Consider the following 25,673-nt stretch of genomic DNA (forward strand, 5'->3'; position numbering starts at 1 on the left):
CTTTCACCGTAAATAAAAAACGTTAATATTAATGATAATTAGGCCTATGAATTCTGGTTTGGTGTTGAAGTGGTACTTGAGTCTACCTGTGAATATCAAATAAGTGAGTGTGTGTGTGTGTGTTCAAGGGGGCGCTATTGCTCAGCTGATGGTGCTTTGACTGAATGTGATGAAGCTCTGTAAAAAGTTTGAGCAGGTTTTGAAGAATAACCTCACACAAGCAGCATTTCACTTGTAAAAGTTATAGACGTCAAGAAGCGGAATTGTAAAAATTCAGCATTAGCTCACACACTTATTTTGAAGTCTTTAAATTGGATTTACATGCTAAAGAATGCGAAAAATCTATATTTACATTTACGCGCTGTGTGAAATAATTCCGCATCCCTCTGTCTCTCAGCACCGTGGAGCGCTCGTGCGCACGCGTCTGTGCGCGCATTCAGGTGTTGGTAGAAACCTATAAGAGTCGGTGAGGAGAGAGAGAGGGTGTGAGTGTGTGTGTGTGTGTGTATGAGAGAGGGAGGAAGAGAGAGTAAGAGAGAGAGAGACACGCGCTCTCTTCTAGTGCACTTTGCAGTAAGTTGCGGGCGGCTGTTGCTGGCGTGGCGGTTGCTGGTCGCGCAGGGAACTTTAACACGCTGGATCCCAAAGTCCGTCTCTCTCACCTGCGCAGTTCGGAGCTGCCATGGATTTCGCGGCCGGATTTACTATCCTAATCACACTGCCGATCTTTCTGCAGACGAACGGCCTTTATATCTCCAGTAGCATAGGTACGTGCGCCTGCCTTTACCTATTTACACTTCCATCCCATCGCTAGATGTCCTGCCCGGTACCACCCCAGTGCGCATCAGACCTGGATGTTTGCGCACTGTCCCCATCCCTGTGTGAGAGAAACTTGTGGCACGGGCTATTTCCAATCTTTTTGATTATTCTTTGGAGCTTTAAGAAACATAAACAGCCGTGGCATCCTCGTGCGCTGTCTCATTACTGTTTGTTGTGAAGTGTATTTGTTTCACATGCTGCTGAAATTAATTCTAATAATAATAGTTCTCAGCGCAGCTCTCGTGTAGTGGAAATGTTTTGGTCGTTTTTTCCCCCCTTCGCGTTCGCGATCTTTGACGGACGCTCTGGTGATATTGATCTGTCTGAGAGCGGAAGTATTGCAGGATATTGATTTAAAAAAATAAAAAATAATTGTCCACGTTCTGTTATCCTCCTTTGCGAGCGTTTTATGCGTTTTGCATAAATAAACTAAAAATAAACTAAAATAAATAAATAAGTAAATAAAGCTCTGAAACGGAACTTTTGATTTTGGAAAACAAATATTTTAAGGTTACTTGTTTGTGAGACAACTTTAGGTTTGTTGGTGACTTGTAAAGGTTATTTGCAAATCAGAGCGTGTAATACGCAGAAGTGCTCTCTTCAGAGATGCACATGCAAAGCTCAGCATCACTTTGAACTGATTTATCAGCCGTGTCTCAAAACATAGCGAGTTATCTACCTAGACAACATTGTTAGGCATCATAGGTGTTTGCAGCAATTTTGATGGTCATATATAATTGAAAAATTTTGAGAATAATTATTACGCATTATAAGTGTGGGGATCTTTGGTGAGTTGAGGATTTTTGAGCATCATAGGTGTGTGCAGCATTTTGTGCATTATTGCATATCATTATTTGCTATCATAGGTGTATGCAATAAAAAAAGGTGTGCAACAAATGTTTGTGCATCAGGTGTATGTGGCATATTTGGCCATCATAGGTGTGTGCAGCATTTTTATGCATCAGTTCCATGAAGTATTATTTGGTATCATGGGTGTGTGCAACATGAGCATCATAAGGAAACGTAACCCTTTTTAGCAAATTATTTAGGCATCATAGGTGTGTGCAGCATTTTTGGGAATCATAGATGAGTGGAGATTTTTTGTGCATCAGGTGCATACAATATTATTGAATATTAAATGTGCATGTGGGTTTTTTGGGTATGATAGGTGTGGGCAGAATGTTTTGTGTAACATATGTGATTATTATATTTTGGGCGTTAAGATTGCATGCAGCATTTATAGGAATGCATGGAACATTTTTGTGCATTACATGTTTGGATGAGTGCAATCTGACTCTGAATCTGACTGTGATGCCTAAAATGCTGCCTTGGTAGGGTGCTCAATAGGTTTTGTGACACTCATTTAGGATGAGAGATCTTCTTCTGAGATCATTTGTCAATTACTTTTGTTTTTCCCCTACGCTTGTCTGCTGTTGTGATTTTTCTTGATATATTTCAATATTGTAAATATGTCTATCATGCATCTGCCTGTCATTGAAAAAAATAAGGCATATTGTGAATGATAGATTTGATTTATCTTGGTATTTTGTAATGGGAGCCAGGCAGATGTACTATTACAGACACAGAACAACATGCTTTTCATACAGTCTCACACATTTTGTGCAAAAACAGGCGTTGTTAAATCTGAAAATGATGGTGTCAAACAAGTGTTAATGTGTTTCTTCACCCGGACCTGTCTGACCTATTGCTTCTCTTCTGCAATTACTTGCTCCATGAAAAGGAATGTGCATTTTAAGTGTCAAATTAAATTACAATTTAATCAGAAGAAACATTGTTTCTGCAAACCATCACATGAAAGTAGCCATGCAGCCTAGTGACATTCATTACTGTAACCAACTACAATCAATGTGTGGATCTTTGTGTGTAACCCAATGCAGATTCCCTGCAGCATGTTCTGGGGGACTATGGACTGGTGAAGCCCATTCTTACTGATGCAGAAGGCCGCTTCCTGTCCCATGCCGTATCGGTTGGTCCAGAAGATGGGCAGTTCCGTAGGCGCTGGAGAAGAGAGGCGGCATCGACCGACCACGCCCACCATGAGTCCGAAGGAGGCACGCCAGAGCGACTCTACTACAACGTCACCGTCTTCGGCCGGGAGTTTCACCTGCGTCTGCACCGCAACATGCGCCTGGTGGCTCCCGGAGCCAAGATGGAGTGGCAGGGTTCCGATGGCATGCACTCCGAGCCTTTGAAAAGTGACTGCATGTATGTTGGAGACATTACAGACATGCAGGGAGCCTCCGTAGCTATTAGTAACTGCGACGGCCTGGTAAGTGGCCACATTGGCCTTCATGTTATGTGGTGTCCAGTATGTCCGCTTAATTCAAACAAAACCTTCACTAATATGATCAATATGATATTACTGAGATCAAATTTTAATGAAAAAGTGTTTTTACGGGCAGTCGTGACCTAATGGTTACGGGTTTGAGTCTCATTACCGGCAGGGCTTGTAGGTGGGGGGAGTGTATGACCAGCTGTCTCTCCACCCTCACTACAATGACTGAGGTGAGACCCTTGAGCAAGGCTCCAAACCCCCAACGGCTCCAAGTGCACCGCAGCAAAAATGACTGCCCACTGCTTCGGGTGTGTTTTCATGGTGTGTATGTTTATTCACAACTGCGTGTGTGTGTGCACTTGAGTGGGTTAAACGCAGAGCACTAATTCCGAGTACGGGTCACCAGACTATTATACAAAATATTGCTTTCTTCAGTTAAAAAGTTGTCTTGTCTGAATCAGGAGAGAAATATGCATCATATGCATGCAATTTTTTTATCAGCTGTTTGGATCAGCATTAATTCACTGCAGAGGATCAATTGGTGAAGGTGATTAAAATGTAAGCAAATTTTCATTTTTTTGGGGAAGTATTCCTATAAGGGACATGACCTTGTAATGAGGGTCCTGCTAATGTCCTTTAAGGTGTAGCCTAAATTTTGTATTGTGCCTTTTACATAATTTCATGAGCCATGGAGCTACCTAAAACTATCTGTCTCTTCATTTGAAATATTGAAATGCTCTCTTGCAGTTCATGCAGTAGTCATAGATTGTGTGAGTATCCAGGGATATTCCTAATACAAGCTAAAAGGCAAATAAATAGCTGAGCGGTAGAGTTTGCTTTGTGACTTCTTGTGTGTACGGAGATCTGTGTTTATGGCAGCGACAGATGTAAGGATTGGAGCAGAGGTCTCTTGTTAATAACTGGAGTTTTTTTTCTTTACTCAAATAAAACCATAATTGTAAACGGGCCCAGATGAGAAGCTCAGAAAGTCTGTCAGAGATCATGAAATCTATTTACCCCCTGTGGCTGATATCTTTATACAACAAAAAAGAGAGTAAGAAAATAAATAGAGCAAGTAAACTTCATAAACAGGTTAAACCAAGAGGTCAATTAAATGATGTAGACATTAAGTACAGTGTCAGTGAGAGCTGTACTGGTGGTCTCAAAGAAAACAATATAGACCTTGTGGAACAAAATGCACTAAGTTCTATTGAGTGTATACTTGAAATCCAAAAGTAATGTATTTTCCGGAAGTATAATTAAAATATGAGCTATATATATGCTATATTTATATATAATGGATGTTGGATAAAAAACCTAGTATGCCAGTATGCCCATATGAAGAGTTTACAGGCATTTCTGTATATGCTGTGTGTGTGTTTGTTTGTGTGCTTGTGAACAGGTATGTCCACACTTGTGTCAGTTTGTGTGTGTTTGTGTATGCACGCTCCAGTGGGCATAGTGCCCAGAGGATTAAGCCCAGTCTCCATGCTGTCCTTCAGCTTCAAACACTCAGGGTCATCCAGGGCTACAGCTGTGGGCATCTTGCATATAGAACAGCCTCAGTAACTCTACAGAGAGAAACCTCAACAGAGAGAAAAAATGCAACCTTAGCTTCACGGCTCTTGATATTACAGAGATTTGTAGATAAGAGCATTTTTAAACATGATAATGTTGCAAAATGAAGAGTGGCCATGCTAATTGCAGTGTATTTTGAGTATATTTTGGATAGCCAAGTACATTCCGAGATTTTAAGCATTTTTAATCTGAAGCTTTGACCTGATTTAACTGTATACAGAAGATTGTTTTCCTGTTTATGTAGTGGCAAAAAAAATTAATTAAAAAAGTTAGGCTATAGGCTCTGTATAATGGTTTTTAATGAGATGGGAAAGCAGCCAGATGGAAGTAGGTAGATGGACATTGTGGCAGAAACCAATCGTTGTTCAAGGAAGAGGTGGAAACTCATTGTTCCATTCCTTCAGAATAACTGGAACTGCGAGAGAAAACCAAAAGATCCAAAACATCTGCTCATTGAGAAAGAGGTCACGTAGGCTGAAGAGATAAATCAACTTATGTGGTATTAAGTTTTTTTCCGAAACCATCTTTTCCCGCAAATCAGAGGTATATGGTTTACAAATGTCAGAGGTGGGATGTATCCGTGATAATCAGAGGGTCTGGTTTAGTAAGGCAGAACTGAAATTTCTTTCTATGGTTTATCAGCAGGTGTTTATTGACACAAAATACAGCACAATGTGTGTGCTTTTGGGATGTTATAGTTTTAATTGCTAAAGGTTTTTATAGGTTTTCAATTGTGTATGTCTGAGACGGTAGCCTATATGTCTTGTGTACTACAGTTTGATTTTAAGAGCTTAGTTTTAGACATGACAAGACTCTTATGAGCTGAGAGGCCTATTTGTACATGTTCTGTTTTGCAATAAAATGACCAAGGCCAAGAGATCCCATAATAATAGCATAATGTTGACTGTGCATACATCTGTTTTATTGTGGGGCATGGCCTGATGTTGCAGGTTACGCTAGCACTTACAGAGACTCAAGGGAAAAGTCTTTATTTGTTTTTGAAAGCTAGAAAAATTAAGCCTGTCCACTCACTAGGTGATGGGGTGCTATTTTCCAATATGAAAGCAACAAAATGCAGGGACTTTCTTATGTATATACAGGCATATATATATACAGGCATATATATATACAGGCATATATATATATATATATATATATACACACAGGTTTAGAAAGACATGAGGGTGAGTAAATGATGACAGAAATGTCATTTTTGGCAGGACTGTTTGTTTAGTACTCACTACTCTCTTTTTTGTAAGTAGTCTTGATGATAAGCCAGTTGGCATATTTTAACCACAACTAAATGAACAGTTAAACTTTCACAGGATAGTATTCAGAAAACCACACAGATAGGACAGTGGAAACAGACAGGAGAAAGACACCACCACACATCCTGAGGGAAGCTTGCGCTCGTAATACGGCCAGACTAATGAAGACAGAGACAGTGTTGAGCAGCTGAGCAGGATCGGAGAGGACACGCCATGGTTGGGGAAAGACAAGGCCAAGGCTAAGATTGCAAACAGGCAGGGGAGGAGAGGCGTATCGAAGACGAATGGTGCTGTCGGCATACTGGTTTCACTACACAAGCAGGCCAGCGCACTTCTTCCCAGGGGGGACAGTCTTTTATATGGGTGTGCTGAAGAGTGGCCAAGGCCTAATCCTTTCACACACTTCAGTGGCTGACGCAATTATACTCTCGCCTCTTCTCATCTCTTGGGGCGAATCTGCATCCAGCAACGCTCTCATACCATCAATCAGACCCTCTGCCCATCATCATAGTGTGCATTGCTGGCATTAGTTGACAGCAGCATCAGCACCAAAAGGCAAAGCTGTTCACTAGATTCAATCATGTTTGACTTTACTCACAGACTGACAGTATCCCCACTAATAGGGGAAACTGCTTAAATTATATGACCTGAATGTTTATCTATCTCTCTGTCTGCCAGTCGGTCTGTCTATCTCTCTAACAACAACACTTTATTAAAAATAAAGGACTTTCGGTTCATTTGTTGGCAGTGTGAACTCTCCTTTAGATATGGTTATTGGCATTTGTCACATGCATTACCACTATAGCTCCCTTAGATACTTTAGGACCTGTTGGAAGAGCTAATTTCTTTCTTAACACTTCCAAAACAAGTACGGCAGCATGTCTAATTTTGATGAGGTGATGAAGAGAGCGTAGAGTCCCGCGAGGAACATTAGCACTCCATTCGCCTTACATGTTGTGGAACATCTGTTTCACTTGCTTCTCTTTTACTTGTGGTTGGCTTGAAGTCCTGAAGCATTACTTGATCTCACGTAGCTAATCTCATTCTTGTAGTTTGGTGGTGGGGGGTGGGTGGAAGGGGGTCCCATAAGTGTCATTAAATAACATTTTTAACAACTCAAGCAGAGTCGGTTGGTCATTTTAGGAGTTGATGATCCGGTAATCACACAGGTGGTTAAGTTCGAAAAAACACTGTAGGCCGAAAGACTTCATTTCTCGAGCAGAAAGCACTGGTGTGTCCATGGATATAACAGTGATGGTGAGCTGACTTAGCAGAGCTCAAGTGCCATTTACTTCTGAGTATAATCATTATATCAATTTTCTGCCAAGCAGCTGTTATTGACCCCTTTTGTTCGAATTTGTGTGAATTGGCTGGTGCTGGGCATGAACGAACAAGAGATTACGCTATGATTACAGACTCCGCCCTGCGATGTGGCTCTCAAACGCACAATTACTCAATCAAGAGGCTTTTATCAACCAGTCAGCGGCTCAGCGCGAGGGCAGGAGTGTTTCTCATAACCTGCAATTACCAAGTCCTACCGACAGCAATTCAGCAGCCATTTCACAGTTTGTGCACAGAACACATAAAAAAGAAAAGGGATTTCCCTTATACTACATGAGGAAATTGCACTTGAGCAAAGATATTATGTAGGTGAAATTTTAATAGCAAATATTTCCATCTGTATTTCTTTGACATTAGCAATGGCAAGGATGTGGCTTTGATTCTCAAGGAACACATGAACTGATTAACAAATTAATGTAATTTATTTTATAATGTAAGAACAGCTTGGTCAATCTAAATGTATTAGTCGCTTAGTCGCAGAAATAAAATCAACAGGAAGTGGTATGGTCATGCAGTCCATGACGGACAGATTGTTAATGGCTGTTTTTGTGGTAATACAGTTGCTTTCATCCAAACTCTCGCTTATCATTCATCAACCTTAAATATGGCTTATCATTTGAAATATGTACGTTTTTGCAACTTTACATGGACCTAACCTAGAAAAATATGTGCTATTCAAGTGTTTGTGCTGAGTGTGCAAGCTGAATAGTAGTAGCGTGCTCACAGCAAGACGGAGTCGCCGTAAAGCCTCTATGTTTATTTGTGTGCACTCACAATAACAAGACATTTTGCTTTTGTAAAATAATGAAAGCAAACAGAAAGTGCTTTCTGCCGTTTCGGCCTCTGTGAACTTGAGCGTGAAATTCCACGTATACTTGCATTACAGACATGAAAAATATATCTATGAAGAATATATATATATATATATATATATATATATATATATATATATATATATATATATATATATATATATATATATATATTAACAGATTATGTAATCCGTATGAAACTTGCATGTGACGCAGTAGACGCACCTCTACTGTGGATATGATGAGTCAGTGTCACCGCATTCATCTCTTAAGCTGAAAACATTAGTTTATCAATAGATTATTCAAATGTTAATGCAGTTTAATCTTACTGTTTTTCCCTGACACATTCATCATCATTACTTCTTCCGGTGTGCTGTGGCAAGCTTTATACATGCGCTTGAGTGCTTATTAAGCTATGTAGGCAATTAAAGGCTCATAAGCATGATTTAAACGGTTTACTAATAAATGTGCGATTAGTCAACTAATGCTTAAAATTAACGACTATTAGAGTCTATAACAGGAATTTTATATTGTTTCATTATATTATAAAGCAGCATCTCACAGGCCAGAGTGCTGTTGCTCTAACAGTATAATTGTCATGAAGTTGTAAACGTTTGTTGTTATTGAGCCTGTGCTAGTTTACCAAATTAAAGCTGTTTTTTGTCATAGACTGAAGATTATCAATTTGGAGAGTCAAGAAGATCACAAAGGTGTCAGAAACACTGTTATTGACATGATAAGAAACCCACAAAGGTATCAAAATCACGCTTTTGAGGTGTTTGACCTGATTTAGCCTCTTCTGGTCCAGAAAGAATGACCAGTGTGTCTCACCCAATATCCATGGGCATTGATGCTTAGCGCAGAACATTTAGCAGCTTGTTGACCTGGAGATCCTGAGAGTATCCTTCTCACTCCCTTCATTTATCTGTTGGGAGGTGGAGTTGCTGCAATTTCATAAGCAGCAAAACAGGACAATATCACACTGTTTTGTACTCATTCACACCTCCAGGCTTCCAGATGCTGATGTGTTTCACTTGTTTTTGTTATTGATGCAGTAAAAACAGTGTTGTTTCGGTTTGGATCATGATGGATGTGTTTAAATCTTTGGGTTATGAGTGATCTGTCTGTTTGTCTGTCAGTCTGTCTGTCTTTCTGTATATCAAAAGTACAGTGTCTGACTGTACACACAAGCCAAATATGTATTATTTTTCTGTAATGAAATTAACTTGGCCAGAAGTTAAGCTTCAGAGCATTCCCACGCTTAGGATGCAAGATAAAGCTTTCCCATCTGCCAAAGGCAAGTACCCCACCAAAATATTTTTCTGGTCACAATTCCTGTAACATGCTGTGCATCAAACAATTGTTTACAGAAGCATTAGAAGATTGGTTTAATCTTACTCAAGCAATTTCTGATGCCTTAGTTCATTTCCAGTTCAGATCGTCCCATGAGTCTCCAAGCTCCTAGAGTTTTTCCAAGGCAATAAATTCTAGTATAATGAAAGCACTTCACTGCTGCAAAGACCACCTTAGATCAGCATGAATTTGCATTGTGGTCAAAGCTAATTTATTATAGTTAGTACTGGTTTGGTGCTGGTTTAGATCAAAGAAGTCTGTGAAACATGGATAAATCGACCAGTTAGCCTACGTATTCATTGAAATGACAGTTGTTTACAGTAGCTAAAGCTTGGTCTACCTGATGGAACCAGTATTCACATGCTGTTAAATAACATAATGGAGTGGCCTGGTTCTTTATAGCAAAGCTAATCACTGTAGGAAGTATTGTTGAATAAGCTAGTTAAAAGTCTGCTAGGGACCAGCATGCAAAACAAAGCATATGCTGGCTGTTTCAGCAGGGTTTTTGCATTTTCTTTAATAAAAACAAAACCTATCCACAATAAAACATGACTATTTAAGAATATGTGTATCTTTCATGCTCTTTTGCACTTGTAACATGCAAAATATCATGCTTGCTGCTTTATTTTCCTTTTCCATGGCGATTGAAGAATCTTACTCTATGGGTTCCTGCTGTGGTGAGATCTGTTGCCTCTCATGTTACTGTCCTATTTTTTCACAATCTCTCTGCTAAAAAGATGGCTTCCCTAGTCTGTAATCTAGTTATTCATTCCTTGTATATCACTATTCATGCATTCTCCTTTACCACTGTGTTTTGTTTGCTACTTAAGATAGAAGCAGGTTGCACATAAAAAAAGCTTCAACACAGGCCCAGCCATCCAGCCGCAAATCAAGGTTAAGTGCCTTGTTCAAGGACGCAGTGGTTATAGGCCTCCCAAATATCTTTCCAGTTAATGCCTCCAACTCTATACTCTGGTAAGGTAATGCCACATGGACCATCAGATAGCAGTCTGCTTTGGCAGTTGCATAGGGGGCGCTCATGAGCACCATTTTAAATAATGAAATCTTCCCAGAGACTTGCAAAAGATGACAATCTTAACATTGCAAGCACAAATAACTGCTTTGTTTTCATTTAGTTAAATAAAACTAAACAATTCCATTAACTGAAATAAAATGTGAAAAAACTTATTTTATTTTAGTTGCCAAAGGAGCATCTAAAAAATAAATATCATAGAAAAGTTAATATCTTAGAAAAGTTCTTTCTTTTTTGTAATTTAATTTAAAAAAAGCAAACTTTCTTATATTATAGATTCATTGCACACAAATATAAATATTTCAAGAGTTTTTTTATTTAATTTAAATGGTTATGACTTAGGAAAATCTAAAATTCATTATCTAAAAAAAGAAAGAATATTTTCTCAAAGATTAATAATAATAATAATAATAATACTACTAATAATAATAATAAAGATTTGCAAAACATAAAAGTTCAAGATCTCCAAAGCAGGTTTAATTATGCACCCAATACTTGGTTGGGGCTCCTTTTGCACAAATTACTGTTTCAGTGCGGCATTGCATAGAGGTGATCCTACTGTTGCACTGCGGAGGCATTATTGAAGCCCAGGTTGTTTTGATAGCAGCCTTCAGCCTACATTGTTTGTCAAATGTTACTTATCTTCTTCTTCACAATACCCCATAGATTCACTGTGAGGTTCAGGTCAGGCGAGGTGGTTGGTCAAACAAGCACAGTAATATCATGGTCATCAAACCACTTGGAAGTGGTTTTGGCACTGTGGACAGGCGCTAAAGTCCTGCTGCAAAATGAAATCAGCATCTCCATAAAGCTTGTCAGTAGATGGAATCATAAGTGCTCCGAAATCTCCTGGTAGATTTGGACGTGATAAAACACAATGGAGCAACACCAGCAGATGTCACAACACCCCAAATCATCAGTGACTTCAGAAACGTCACACTGAACTTCCAAGAAGTTTGGATTCTATGTCTTTCCAGTCTTCCTCCAGACTCCAGACCTTGATTTCCAATTGAAATACTAAATTGACTTTCATCTGAAAAAAGGATTTTTAAAAATATTTTCTCCTTACCCCAGGTTAAATGCTTCTGATGTTTTTTTTTTTTTGAGGAGTGGCTTGGTTCTAGGAATGTGACAGCTGTAGCACTTTTTATTCAAGACGTCTGAGTGTGGTTGCTCTTGATGCTCTGACTCCATTTTCATTCCACTCCTTGTGAAGCTCTCCCAAGTTCTTGAATCGGCTTTTCCGGACAATCTTCCCAAGGCTGTGGTCATCCCTGTTGCTTATGCACCTTTTCCAACCACACTTTTTCCTTCTTGTCACCTCTCTATGAAAATATTTTGGTACAGCACTCTGTGAACAGCCAGCCATTTCATCAATGATCTTCTGTGGCTTACCCTCTTTGTGGAAGGTGTTTATGATCATCCTCTGGGCAACTGTCAAGTTAGTAGTTTTTCCCATAATTGTGGATTCATATTCTAAAATAGTACACAGTATTTATACATAAAAATTAATCAAACTAATCAAGCTCAAAATGGAACATTCAAATACTTTGAGATACTGAATTTTTTATTTTCCTAAGCTGGTAGTCGCAACCATCAGAATTTAAACAAACAAACAACCAAACAAACAAACAAACAAAAAAACTCTTGAGATGTTTTAGTTTGTGTGCAATGAAACTAGATTCTAGATTATTAGAAAGTTTGCTTTTTTAAATTAAATTATAAACGATAAATATATTTTCCATTATATTCTAATTTTTTGAGATGCACCTGTAGTTGTAAATTGATGTACTAAAATAGTTGTAAGTAAAACTGAAATTAAATTCTAGGCATATTTTATAATCAAAAACTAATAAAAATGACTAAATCAAAAAAAAAAAAGAAGAAAAAAAAGAAAATAATCACTATTCTAGCTATTACTAAAATCTAGTAAATAATAGTGCCTTTATGATACAAAAAATTACATGAAAACGTAAAGAACTAATTTTGCTTGTGAGAAAGAGTATTGAATTTATGATCATTTATTTTATTTGGAGATGCTGTTTAGGCAGTAACAATCATGATTGTTTCTTAAATTCTTATTAAATGGATAGTTTAATAAGATAAAAATTTAAATTATGTCATTATCTTCTCAACACCTTTTGATATGGAAAAACAAAAACCGGCTGAAACATTCTTCATTATATCTTCCACAGAAGAAAATAAAAAAAGTCATACAGGTTTGTAACAGCATGGGGGTGAATAAATTATGACAGAAAGTTAATTTTTAGATGAACTGTCCCTTTGAGAACTAAAAGCATGATTTTGACCTTTCTTCTCCAAGCTAATATCATACAGGTGCTATAAAGGCATGCTACTTTGTTCCCCATGTGTGGAGCTGGATTGAATGTTTCCTGGAGACTTGTGTATTTGATAGAAATGGGATGTAACATGGCCCCTCTGATTGTCTTTTCCTCATGTGTGACAGGATGTTGCCTGCATTCACCTCGATTCCCAAGGAAAAGCTCTCTCTTTCCTCAATATTATATGTTCTGCCTCTTCCTCGCTCACTCTCCCCTCTGGTAACCCCAGCTCCCCCCTGCTCAGGGGCTCGAGCTGTAGGCTGTAACATCAGATGACTGATGCTGTCTCAAGTCATTCTGTGAGCGCATCTATCCATCCCCGCCTTAAGACTCGCTGAGTTCCTCTGGCCATCTGAGGCTCTAATGTGCTGCCAATGGGAAAAAACGCAATTTTGCCAGAAATACGTTTCTTAAATTGTTACAGCACAGTTTGTTTTAAATAAATTTGATAGGGTGAGGAGGTGTTGGATTCATACAGACGCTGTGTAATTTGTGCCTAGGGTGAGGCGGATGGCATATGCACAGCTTGTAAGCGGCATTTAACAGATAGATTTACAGCACTACTGTCCTAATAAGCATAATAAGATCAAAGCTCCGCATAAAGCTGTATTCTATAAGGAATATTGCAAAAAATGAGCTGTTATTCTCCAAATAAAGCACTTAACCTTTGTGCCAGAGCACCCGTAAATTGTGGGTCTCCTGTTTTGCTTGGCCAGTATTCATTTGAGCTGTTTTAAAACATGCTCAGATGTCTTGTCGTGGGAATGCTGTTTAGACTCTGAATTTTTGCGGATTTCAGGCTGTATTTGGATCTCACCATGCTGGAATAGGAGTGATGGGAGAAACTTGGAACACAGTTCATCTGCAAAGAGGTCAAAAATCCAGCTGAGTCACAAGCTGTTGCTGCTGGAATATTACCTTCTTGTGTGGGAAAATTACAGACCATTTATTATTAGTGTTTCTTCACAATAATCACTTTTGACCCTGAGAAAAGTATCTTAAATAGTTTTTTTATGCTCGTACTAGTTTTTATGCCACATCTCAAATTATTATTTTTTTTTTGGAATAGAATGGGAAAAATATAATTCTTGCTAAGACTACTTTCATAGTTACTATTTTATATATATTTTCACATTTTTTGCATAATTTGAAAAATTGTAGCTTGACCGAAAATTTCTATTTAAAATAACCCATAACAACAAACAATTATATGTATTCTGTAATTATTAAGTAATTTTAATCCTTCGTTTTTTCTTACTTTCTTCCCTTTTTTCATATTTCAGTTAATACTATTTAGAAACATTATTATTTATTTATTTATTACTTATTATTATCTGTGTTGGAACCAGTCAAGATGTTTCACTTTTTTTGTTAAAATGTGATACATTTTTTTTATTTTTAGGCTCCTCTGATTAATAGAAAATTTAAAAGAACAACATTTATTTAAAATATATATTTTTTAATTGATATTGTTTTTGTTACTGTATAAAATATCATAATTGTAAATTTTTTTTACATCAATTTAATGTATTCTTGTTGAATACAAGTATTAATTCTTTCAAAAAATCTATTTGACCCCAGACATTTAACTGTGGTGAATACACGCTCTGTTATAGCAGAAGCATCTGACCGGTTCATCAGAGCACTGGAGTCACCAAAAAGACACGTTTAGAACACAATGCAGCTCTCAGCATCATAAGCAAAGATGAGCTCGAAAAATTGAAGTCTTCATTTGCCAGAAGCACTCATGCTCACATTAAGATGTAATTTATTTGGCTGACAATCTGCTCTCAGGCTCGCGTCCAAAATAACAGAGTGCTCTGTCATCAGGTGTTGAGTTCGGCCTGCAGGGTTTCTCCTTAGTTTCCAATCAAATCTGGCCATCTAAAATGACATGAGCATCGCTGCACCTTGCCTTAATTGATGCCCTAAAGAAAGACCTGTTGGTCTGGCCATATCAACCTCATGATAGCCAATACTCAGGACAGCTGATTGGAGTGTTTGACGTAAGTGCAAACAGTAAACTCAAGGTTGAGAAGAAAGTCAATATACATTAATTGCAAGCTGCCAACCCCTTTGCTTTTGAACTTTCATTGATGTGGTCACATTTCCCCAGACAAAAACGCACAGTATTGCATCCGATAGCACGTTCTGTGCACTCCGGGATATTTAGGCTTTAGTATCTGCACAACATCAAGGTCGTGGTTGTATTTGACCCTTTTATGGAGGCTGAATCTGAAGACGGCGTGCGAGGGCTGTGGTAGAAGTGGTGAGGGGTAATCTAGTTAAGGAGGTTAACCATGAGAAATGACCAGGCTTGTGTGCACTGTTTTGACACTTTTTCCTCTTCGCAGCTGCAGCTTTGATGTATCGCGGTAATTCAGTTTTTCAGATGCAGCGCATTACCATCAGCGGGTCTCTGTTAGAGGCAGGGCATCCATATCTATGGGAATAATGGGCAAAGTGACAATTCCTCTCAGTGCAACCACAACGCCCCCCACCCAACTCTCTAAACGTAGAAATCGGACCTTAAAATGGCTTATCTTAGATAAATGGCACTTGGAGTACCATCACCCTTAGTGAAATGATTGATAACATGCCTGTTACCAACGCACTTGTCTGTTTTTTTGACACTTAACAGAGATAATTACATTTCAAGACTCAAATATTGTGGAAAACTGAGGCCGCCTGCTGGAGTCTTTTGTCACGTTAATTCAGTATGGTGGAGAACTCTGTATTCTCCTTTACCTTTTTTCTCAGTCTGAAGTAATACCTCACTACTGTGTTATTTTGTAAGATAAATCACATAAGTATGGCCTCTTCAGTGAGCGGCAAACCACAGATGGGCGCAAATTGTGTCTGCCTCTTCCTGGAGCCACATAAATAATATTGAGAGATCTGAAAATCCTATTGAATTACAGAGCAATGTACTGGTTTACTGCTGAAATGACCAGTATTACCGCACTCATGGATTTTAGCGTATGTCATTTGCACAGCTTATGACTGAAATCCACTAGCTAGGTAAAAACTGTTTAATATAGTTAACACTGACTGTTCTCCTTTTTTTAATCATGTAGGATAAAATGTATATGCAAAATGTCTGAGTACCAGTAATAGTCTTGTGTTGTGTCTAGAGATCGTAAGACTACTAAAAAAAGTTCAAGTGCTAATTTACACCCACAGGATTTAATTAGTTTTCTATCGCACTGCATGATATTAGCAATGTAGCCCACGGAAATCACATCAATAACTCTGGTCAGATCCATCAAAAGTATTTTTAAACAAATCGTATCAGTTTACTCTAGTAATTTACAGACAGAGCAAGTAAATTGTGCATGTCTTCCACCGGAAAGCCATTCTATAAAGGGTCAGTTCAGCCTAAAATTTAAATTCGGTCATCATTTACTCACCTTCATGTCCACTGTCTTTCTTCTATGGAGCAAAAAAAAAACAAAAAAACATTGTAAAGAACACTGAGCATTTTAAACAACAACAACAAAAAAGTATTTTATGCTTACATCTGAAGCTTGTTCACTGCCTCACTGCCTTAAATTGCAAACAAACCCTCTTCATAATTTATAAACCTGTAAACTTTTTTGGGGGGTCTGGTTCTTTGAAACTCTTATAACTTCAGTCATTCTCTATTCTGAGCGCTGGACTGTATGTGTGGATATTCAACATGTAAACATGCAATTTTCTTTCACTCAGCATCCATGCCAAACTTGTGGGATGTGGGATGAGGTGGCTCTGTTGGTTTGACTAGTTGGCCCTGGCGTGGCAATGCACAGAAGTGCCGTGTCCTAAGCCAAGGGTCAAGGTTCAGCTGGTTTAATGTGGCCCTTTTATAACTTGCTGGTAGATGTGGCAATTAAAAAATCTTTCACCTCACATAATAATCATTACTGAAGGGGTTTGAACAGTAGTTGTGGGTAGGTTGAAAAAACAAAACAAAGAAAAACCTTCAGATTAATATAGAAAATTGCTTTGATCGTTTGTTCCAACACATCTGTTTAGGAAGTAGTATACAAAGTAGGTAGACCAGGTGCATGAAGTGTGTGTGTGTGTGTGTGTGTGGTGTGTGTTTGTGTGAGTGTGTGGCAGAAATCAGCCCCATGGGATCTTATCAGGTTGGAGTCAGTGGTAGGTTGACTCTGGTTGATTTATTACAGTGATTTTGCTTCATCAACATTAATATAGAGCAGAAACAGTGCAACAAGCATCAGCATTTCCCTTATAAACTGCCAGCTTGAGACTAATCAATGAACAGTCGATAGTGGATACTGGAAAGCATCTCAGCCTCTCGTCCTCTGGAAATGAGCCATTTAATTTCAATCAGAGTTTATCATTTATAACAGTCTGTAACGTTTATGCCTAATTGTGACTTGAATGGAAGGGTGACTGTTATTCTATTACCATTTAATTGTTTGATGTGCTATCTAAATTCCTTTAAAAAGCAATGAATTAAAGTGCTACACTCAGCTTGTTCTGCTGTAAGCTGGAGAGAGGCCCAAAAAAACATAACCCAGGCATGCACACATGCACCATATATATAAGCTTAGTCCATAATTGCAAAACTTTTGCATTGCATGTTCATAATTAGAAATATTTATTTTTATGTAATTATTCATATTTTGATGTCTCAGAGAACAATTAATAAAATCATAGATTCATTTTGATTTGTTGGGGACTTGTGGTGGTTTATCTTAGTGGTTAACCCTTATCTGATAGCATTAAACCTTAAAGGCTTATTAGTGCCTTAATGTAGTAATATTTACTCTATATATGAGTAGACAAGGAAAAAAGGTGTCTTAAAGCTTGTCACTAGGGTTCTATGTTTTTGCTGTGTAGCGCTAGCTTAATCATGCTATTCCAGCAAAACCTGCTACTTGTTAAAGTTTGTTGATCAGTATGGTGTGTCTTATGGTTGGCAAAAATCGTGCTTTTGCAGTTAAGAAGCCTTGTGTTTACTTCCTTGTAAAGAGTAATACACTCAAAAATAAAAGTGCTGTAATTTTTGCTGTGAAAGAACTTTTGAAGAATATTCATACAGTATTAGTAAATAATCTGATTTTACAGTCTTATAATGTCCTCAAGGTAGAAGTTCATGATATACAAAATTTGGAAAATCTTCATTAAATAAGATGAAGTAAATGAAGTAGATGAAATAAATTAATTAGTGTGTGAATTACACTAAATAACATCATTATGTAACACCATCTCTTACATAGACACATACATACAGTATACATAAAGGATATATATATATATATATATATATATATATATATATATATATATATATATATATATATATATAAATTTTTTCAAAATTTGATCAAATTTGTACACAGTGGGGATGCTGAACAGTCTGAGAATGATTTATCAATCCATCATTACTTAGAGATTTCTGTACATTGTGAAGCCTGTGGGCAAAAGGCTTGTGTTTTCAGCCTGAAGTATTACAGACTCTGCAGTTATGTGACACGTCCACCCTGCCCCTTCATCTCTGATGAAGCCTGAGACAGAGCAAAGAATATATTAAGGAGGACTAAAGGCGTTGCCTTGCCAACTGGAAGGAGAGTTCCAACTCTTGACGTCTTTACCACCACACCACATGAAGTATCATCAACCAATTTGATTTGATGTATCTAGATTAATACAGGGCTATCTGACACACTGACTTTACAGGTAACATACCTAATAGAAGCTGTAGCAGCATATATAAAATGTAAACAGTTTCTAGTTTTACGAGTATAGACACACTGGTTGTCTCTCTTGTCTCCATGATATTGCTGGAGCAGGGCCCGGTACAGCAGGCGAGGTGCTACGCAGGCCATTTGCATTGACATATTGACACCCTTGTCAGGATTTATATGTACAGCATGGCAGGCTGGCTGGGGCGAGGACAGTGGAGCAGAGCACAGACATCCCAATCGAGCTCTCACTTCTCCAAACCACACTGAAACTGCACATTTATCAAGCGCCAGGTCTTATTTTTGTTAGATATGTGTGTTTGAGAGTCAACAGGGCTCTAAATTAAATTTAAACCTGTTAACGAGTTCATGAATAATGATATTATCTGATGCCGAATGTTCAGGAGAATATTATTTCAATTTTCTCTCTTTGTCCTCTCTCTCTCTTTCATTCGTTCCCGACTAGACTCCCTTGAGGTCCCTGCATCATTACAAAACTCGAGGCTGAGTTGCACATAATCAAATATTTGACGTAATGAGGCTTTTTAATTACTCTTCCCTGCCTGCAGTATCGGCATGCTGATCCTCTCATTCATTTCCAGAGCCATTTGTCATATAGTTGACAGGCGGTTATGGATACTTCCCATGGTGCATTATGGGGCTACGTGGAGCAGTCTGTGGTACTGTTGGGCAGAATAGAATTGCAGTTTATGGACAGGGATATTGGTAAAGACTTGGAGGCATGAAGGATTTGGCAACATAAAAATTACAATGATGAAACACCTGATGTTTTCATGCTTTTGCTGTTCATGCAGTTAACAGTACAAGCTTATCTGACATACCTAACCTGTCTATACACTGTGTCAAATAAATAAGTAAATAATCTATCTATCTATCTATCTATCTATCTATCTATCTATCTATCTATCTATCTATCTATCTATCTATCTATCTATCTATCTATCTATCTATCTATCTATCATCTATCTATCTATCTATCTATCTATCTATCTATCTATCTATCTATCTATCTGTCTGTCTGTCTGTCTCTCTCTCTGTTCTGTCTGTCGAATGGCATCTATTGCTTTTGTTTTGGTTTCTCGTTTTGCAACACTGGTTGCATTGGACTCAGCGTGAGATTTTACTGTTCAGTGTCTGAATAAATTAGCATGAAACACCAGACAGTCCTAATAAGGCCCGTCATCCATGTTTCAGTGTGAAATGTGAAAAGTCTGTGCTCAAACATATCATTATACAAACAGTCTGCTTGCTGCAATTTCCCAGGACACCTGTATTTTTGTGGGTTTGTTAAAGATGTTTGTGAAGTCCTTTGCAGCAGCTGAGGCTTAACTTTACAGACATGACCTTGGTGGAAACTGAATGCAAATAAGACGGGCTTGTGCAGCGTAGTCAAAGGCAATGTGCATCTAACACCGGTTGCTTTCATTAACGTGTTCTTGTAAACAGTGAACACACTTGTAAATAATAAACATGCATTTTAGTTGAAGTTTGTACTCTTATTTGCATATAATTTATTATGAGGTGTTGTAATGCAACAGCTAATTTCTTGCATTTTCAGCTAGTTTTTGCTTTGACAATTTTCACACGTATTCTTTTTAATTTCTCTTGGGCTTATTTGATTTAAAAATATATTTTGTATTTTAGTTTTTTCCTAACGCTTGCATAAATCTGCTTATTCTATTGAATGTTCATACTTTATGTATTTGCAGGCCTCAAATAAAAGTTGAGTGGGGCCAATAATGCTAGAAGTTTTTCTAAGTATTACAGAGTCCTTCTTAAATTTAGGATTTTGGAAGGAGACCTGCAGCCCTGCTCTTTCTGTATTCCTCAAACACACATCCTCCGAGACAAGCATTGGCATCCTCACAGGTTTCCTGTCTTTTCCCCCAACATGTGTGGAGATAAAATTCTGTTCTTAGATGAAAGTAGGAAGGAAAAAAAGCATGGCATCAGCCCGGATAGAGTAGTACAGGAAAATGAGTGTCGTTTTTGCTCATTAAAATTGTGGTGTGATGACAGAAGGATAGATGAAATGAAAAGGCTAACTAGAGATTTTTACTTTACCTTAAGGGTCCGTCACAGCTTGGGGAGGGACTGGCAGGACCTAGGGTATTAGGAAGCCCACCAAATGTCAATGATCTCTGTTTGATTTTAATGGCAGAATGGAGATATCATTTGAGATATCTGGTACAATTACAGTAATAGGAGGTAATGAGGGCTTTCAGAATGTTAGATCTGTCTGAGGGAGATGGTGAGCAATCGGGAAAGATCAAGAAACAAAAAGAAATGGATAAAAAGACAAGATGGCAGTATGAGAAGTACAATGCCATCAGGGGATGCTGGTGTGCTGGTGTTTCTTAAACAGTAAGGCTTCCTTAGTCAACGAGCATGACCAGAGACACCATGCTGACTGACCAGCATGGGAATTCATGATGTCTTTTCAGCAGCATATTTATTCTTGTATGAATTTAATTTACTAGTATTACTTTTAGACATTGTAGTTTGAGTGTTTAGGCTAGATGTACAGTATATGCAATCACTTCTATTAGTTTATAGTAAATAATAATTCATGCTCGAACTTAATTCAGTTGTGTTCAGTGGTTGCACAAAATGGAAATGGGTTTTCTGTAACATGACTGAGCAGCAGCAAAAAAAAAAAAAAAAAAAAAAAAAGTTGCCATGTCTAAGTAACACTGAATCTTTAGCTGTCATCTACTAGATGCACTCTCAGAAAAAAGGAACAAAAGCTGTCACTGGGTATTTTTTCTAAAAGGTATGCTTTTTAATCCCTGAAGGGTGTATATTTTTACCTAAAATGTACATATTAGTGCTTTTTGTCACAGTTACAGTTTTTCTGCCTGTTTTCTGAGAGTGTTACAATAGTGTACATTAGTGTTACTTGATTGTCTCTTTAGCATGCTGGTAACAAATGAAATGTATACAATATTCAATAAACGACATAATTAAATGGATGGATGATGTTAAACAATGAAATATTCATCCAACCAAGGCTGTTCACGTTCATTTGTTTAGTCATAAGGGAAATGGGTTAAGTTAACAATATTGACAAAAAAATGTAAGACTTATATTGCATTTGCTTGCTTTAATTGGTGTAAATTGAGAAAGCAGCAAAAGAGCCTCCCCTGAGTGTAAGAGAAGTGATGTGTTCATGAGTAATGTGAGCGAGAGCCCTTATGACCTGTTGATGCTGAGTTACCAGGGCAACATTGTTTTGTTGGAATCTGAGGAGATGCACACAGCAGACTTGAGACGAGCCGTCCTTGCAGTGACAGTCATCACGCACACTCTCAAAGAAAGCTAAATATCACTGTATTAATCTGTGCCTTGTCTATATGAATATTTTCTCTTACACAGTAGTATCAAAATATAAAAAAAAAAACTTTTTTGATTTTTGCTCTGTCAGTACATAATTTGCCTATGTTTAATGTTTTACAACTGGTATAAAGAATATTCATTTTGATACTCCTGTGTGCCCACCGCCAGATTTCCTATGAAGTTCTTTCATTTGTAAAAAGCCAGTTCTCTAGAAAGTGTCCCTCTTCCATTCAGTAAGGCATTTGATGCCATTCATGTCAACATGAGGCATCTAAAGCCAAACAAGGACCCAAGCAGAAGCACATTTGGCCAACTAGGGCTCCTCTCGTTTGTTTTGCTCAGACACACGGTGTTGGTGGAGCTCTTGGCCAGGCTTGAGCTTTTGATGTATCGGGTGTTGAGCTATTCTCGCAGCCGGCCGCAGATGGAGGTTCTGGGCTTTTAACCAGGGTGGAGGGGGTTGAATGGTGTTTGAGAAGACAGAATGGAAGAGAAACAATCGGAAAGGATGAGTCCAATGGTTTATCAGATCATCTTCAACTCTTTTTCAACCATGTCCCTCTAATTGTTTTCTTTGTGATTGGTTTTTAGTGGATAAAAGAATTGAATTGGAATTTAACTGCATGATGTGTTTGCTAATTAATGAAATACTTTTAATGAATTACATATGTTTCTCCACATAGGTCTCCAAGTCAGATTCAACACATTCAATTAGGTTCTTGTGGCAGATGTATTTTATATATGAAAAGATATTACAAAAATGACTTTAAACATCGATATATATTGTTTGTTTCCATACAGATTGACAAAATTAAGTTGATAGCCAGGGGTTTTAGACTTCTCCTTACCACACATTGGTTGGTGATTTAATAAAAGTGTTAAAAGTCTGGAAAAGTATTTCAGAACATACAGAGACATGCAGCAGATTCTCACAGACGTTCATCCACAAAATACACAAACAGAAAGATGGAATAGATAAGGAACAGACCACAAACAGATGGAGACGAAATGATCAGTGTTGAGACTGTTCAGAAACGGCTTTCTGTCTGGCCTCTGGAGGAGACAGCAGGTAAATAAAAAGCTAAATGAGGGGTTGTGGGATAGGGGCTTGGGTTTTTGTAAGGCATTAATGGGCTGTGGAGAATAGTCATGTGACCCATGAGGGAATTTATTTTAGCACTTTTAAAGAAGAATACTTTTGGAAAAAAAAATTAAGTTCTTTTGCATTTACTGCCCTCATAGATCAGAACCGTTCATTTGTTTATGAACCAAAAGATGAATGACAGTTTACACAGACTTTTTAGTTACTTTTCATTGAATTTCTAGAAAATGCAGTCAAACAGCTGGCCTATATATTTGTACGTTTTTTTTTTAATAAATACTTTTATTCAGAAAAGATACATTAAATCGGTAAACAAATGACAGTAAAAACATTTATAATGTTATAAAATATTTATATATTTTTTTTACTTTCTGTTGTTTTTTCTCTATTTTCTATCCACAAATAGATAATCAGCTAAACTTTTTTTCAGCATTGATAATGATATGAAATGTTTCTTGAGCAGAAATTCGGCATATTAGAATGATTTCTGACAGATCATGTGACACTGAAGACTGGAGCAATGAAAATTCAGCTTTGTTATCAAAGAAATAAGTTTTAAGATAAAGTGTATAATTTATATATATAAAAATACAAAAATATGAGGTAACATTTATTTAATTTGTTTTTGGTTCATGTGGTTAATGATGAGATTTTTGGTTTTTCGATTGTCTAACAAGAAGTAATTTATTTGGGTATTATTGTACGCTGGTCAAGCTGCATGTTATGTGCAAGGATGCTTACATTAATACATTTTATCTAAAATTACTTGCATCCACAGTACTGTATGTTCTGTAAAGTCTGGAGAAAGCTCTCCTTTACCATTCTCATTCATATCAGCGGCAGTTATTCAACCCCTGAACGTACATGATTTGTAATAATCTTGTTAAAACCTGAACCGAAATGCCATGTGGCTGATTTCTGTCATGACAACCCTATAATCCTAAACTAAGTGGAAAGAAAGAAAGATTAATGGGGAAAAACCACCAATCTGTGCGACAGCCTTGTTGGAAACTTGTTTATGATAGGAATATGGCCACGGTAGACTGATCTATTCAGGAAAGAGCAGAGGTCGAGATGAGAAGACTTAGGGAGGGTGGGTGATTTGAGAGCTAATCAATATCGAGGCTCATCACAGAAAATGATGTTTTATATTCCGCCACTAATGCTCGGCTTGTTTTGTTCTCTCTGTGTGCCCTTTGGGTGGCTATGTTTTCTTCTCTGCGTTTGGAGAATTGTCTGTAGTGGCATTTCTGATGCTATCATTGAGCTCCTGTCAGACAAAGATCACATTAAATGGCCAGTTATCAAATATATTTAAAAGAATGAGGGTGAAAAAGAAGGAAAGGAAGTTAACAGAGAAAAGAAGAAAAAAGTGAGGAGGAAGGCAGAAAACTTATGTATTCATTCTTATACTCTGCAATAGTTTGGTGACAACTATGTGTATTAAATCCAGTTAGTGGTAAAGGAATAGTTCACCCCAAAAGAACCTTGTAATCAACCTGTATGACTTCAGTTGGGTCATGTTGGGGTTTAATGTTGTTTTGAATCCCATTGTCTTTCATTGTATGGACATTATTCAAAACATCTCTTTAAAAACTGCTCAACCAGAAATATTAATTCTGTCATTATTTGCTCACCCTTGTGTTGTTCACACCTCTATGCAGTTGAGCTTTTCTTAAAAATGCTCCTTTTTCAAAATTGCAATATAAATCATGATCCACATTCATTGTTCGTAGCATGAACAGTATTTATGTCTGACATGGACGCAAGTATGGTCAAGTAGCGATGTGTTTGTGTGTTGGAATTTTTGGTCTGAGCTCAAGTTAAAAAAAAATTCAAACCAACGAAACAAACTGAACTCTTCTATCAGATGGACTCAGTTCCACAGCAAAAGCTTTAGTGTGGAAGCAGCCTTATTTTTGTGAAGTATTTTTGGTATGTTTACAGTGTGAATGTGTCTGTAAGGGAGAGATTGAGAGCATATGTGTGCCTGTATGCTGCAGTGAAGTGTCCATCCAGCATTTAAATATTTAGGTCTATCTGTCAGCCTGGCTCAGGAAGGACTTGGCTTCAAGGCACATTTGCCGCAGGAAAAGAGAAGAGTGGGAGAGAAAAAGAAAGGGAATATAAATAAATGGATAAGAATTGTGGGAAATTAGACTAAGATAAATGAGTACAAGACGAATACCTGGACTTGAGATGCTAAAGATGTCAAAATTTGAGAAAAATGTAAATAAAGTTATTTTTAATTAAATAAAAAATATGTTAAATAAATACAAATGGAAAAATATGTGTAATATGTTGTCATATTTATTTTTAAATGTAAATAAATAAATTAGGGCTGTCAATCGATTAAAATATTTCATTGCGATTAATCGCATAATTGTCATGAGTTAACTTGTGATTAATCATGTTTTTAATGCTCAACATGGGCATGGACAAATATGGATACTTTATGCAAAAGTTTGTTTATTATTAGTGAAACCATACTCAACATAGAGCATGAAGACTAGACATGTTTCAAAGAACATAGATGTTTTTCAAAGAACCTGTTTATGTCTACTACACATAAGAAACAACAAATAAAAACAACAACAACAACAGAAATACCAGGTTCCCATTACTTCTCTTTCTTTGCTCTGATCAATTAAGCTACACAAGCCTGCTTACATTTTCACA

At 37.4% G+C, this 25,673-nt stretch overlaps 1 protein-coding gene across 3 annotated transcripts in view; it reads left to right on the forward strand.

Moving 5' to 3' along the window:
* The first annotated feature begins 390 nt into the window (after nt 1-390).
* The window catches only part of LOC127971636 (A disintegrin and metalloproteinase with thrombospondin motifs 2-like), a 134,389-nt gene continuing 109,106 nt past the window's right edge, over nt 391-25,673 (forward strand). For 2 of the 3 annotated variants that reach the window (XM_052574800.1, XM_052574802.1), the window contains exons 1-2: nt 463-767; nt 2,718-3,109. In XM_052574800.1, the coding sequence (XP_052430760.1) occupies nt 683-767; nt 2,718-3,109 (477 nt within the window). In that variant the 5' untranslated portion in view covers nt 463-682. Of the gene's footprint in view, nt 768-2,717; nt 3,110-25,673 lie in introns of all 3 variants that reach the window. The other variant, XM_052574801.1, reaches the window with a different exon arrangement.

The sequence above is a fragment of the Carassius gibelio genome, chromosome B14, assembly GCF_023724105.1.
Source record: "Carassius gibelio isolate Cgi1373 ecotype wild population from Czech Republic chromosome B14, carGib1.2-hapl.c, whole genome shotgun sequence".
NCBI lineage: Eukaryota > Metazoa > Chordata > Actinopteri > Cypriniformes > Cyprinidae > Carassius > Carassius gibelio.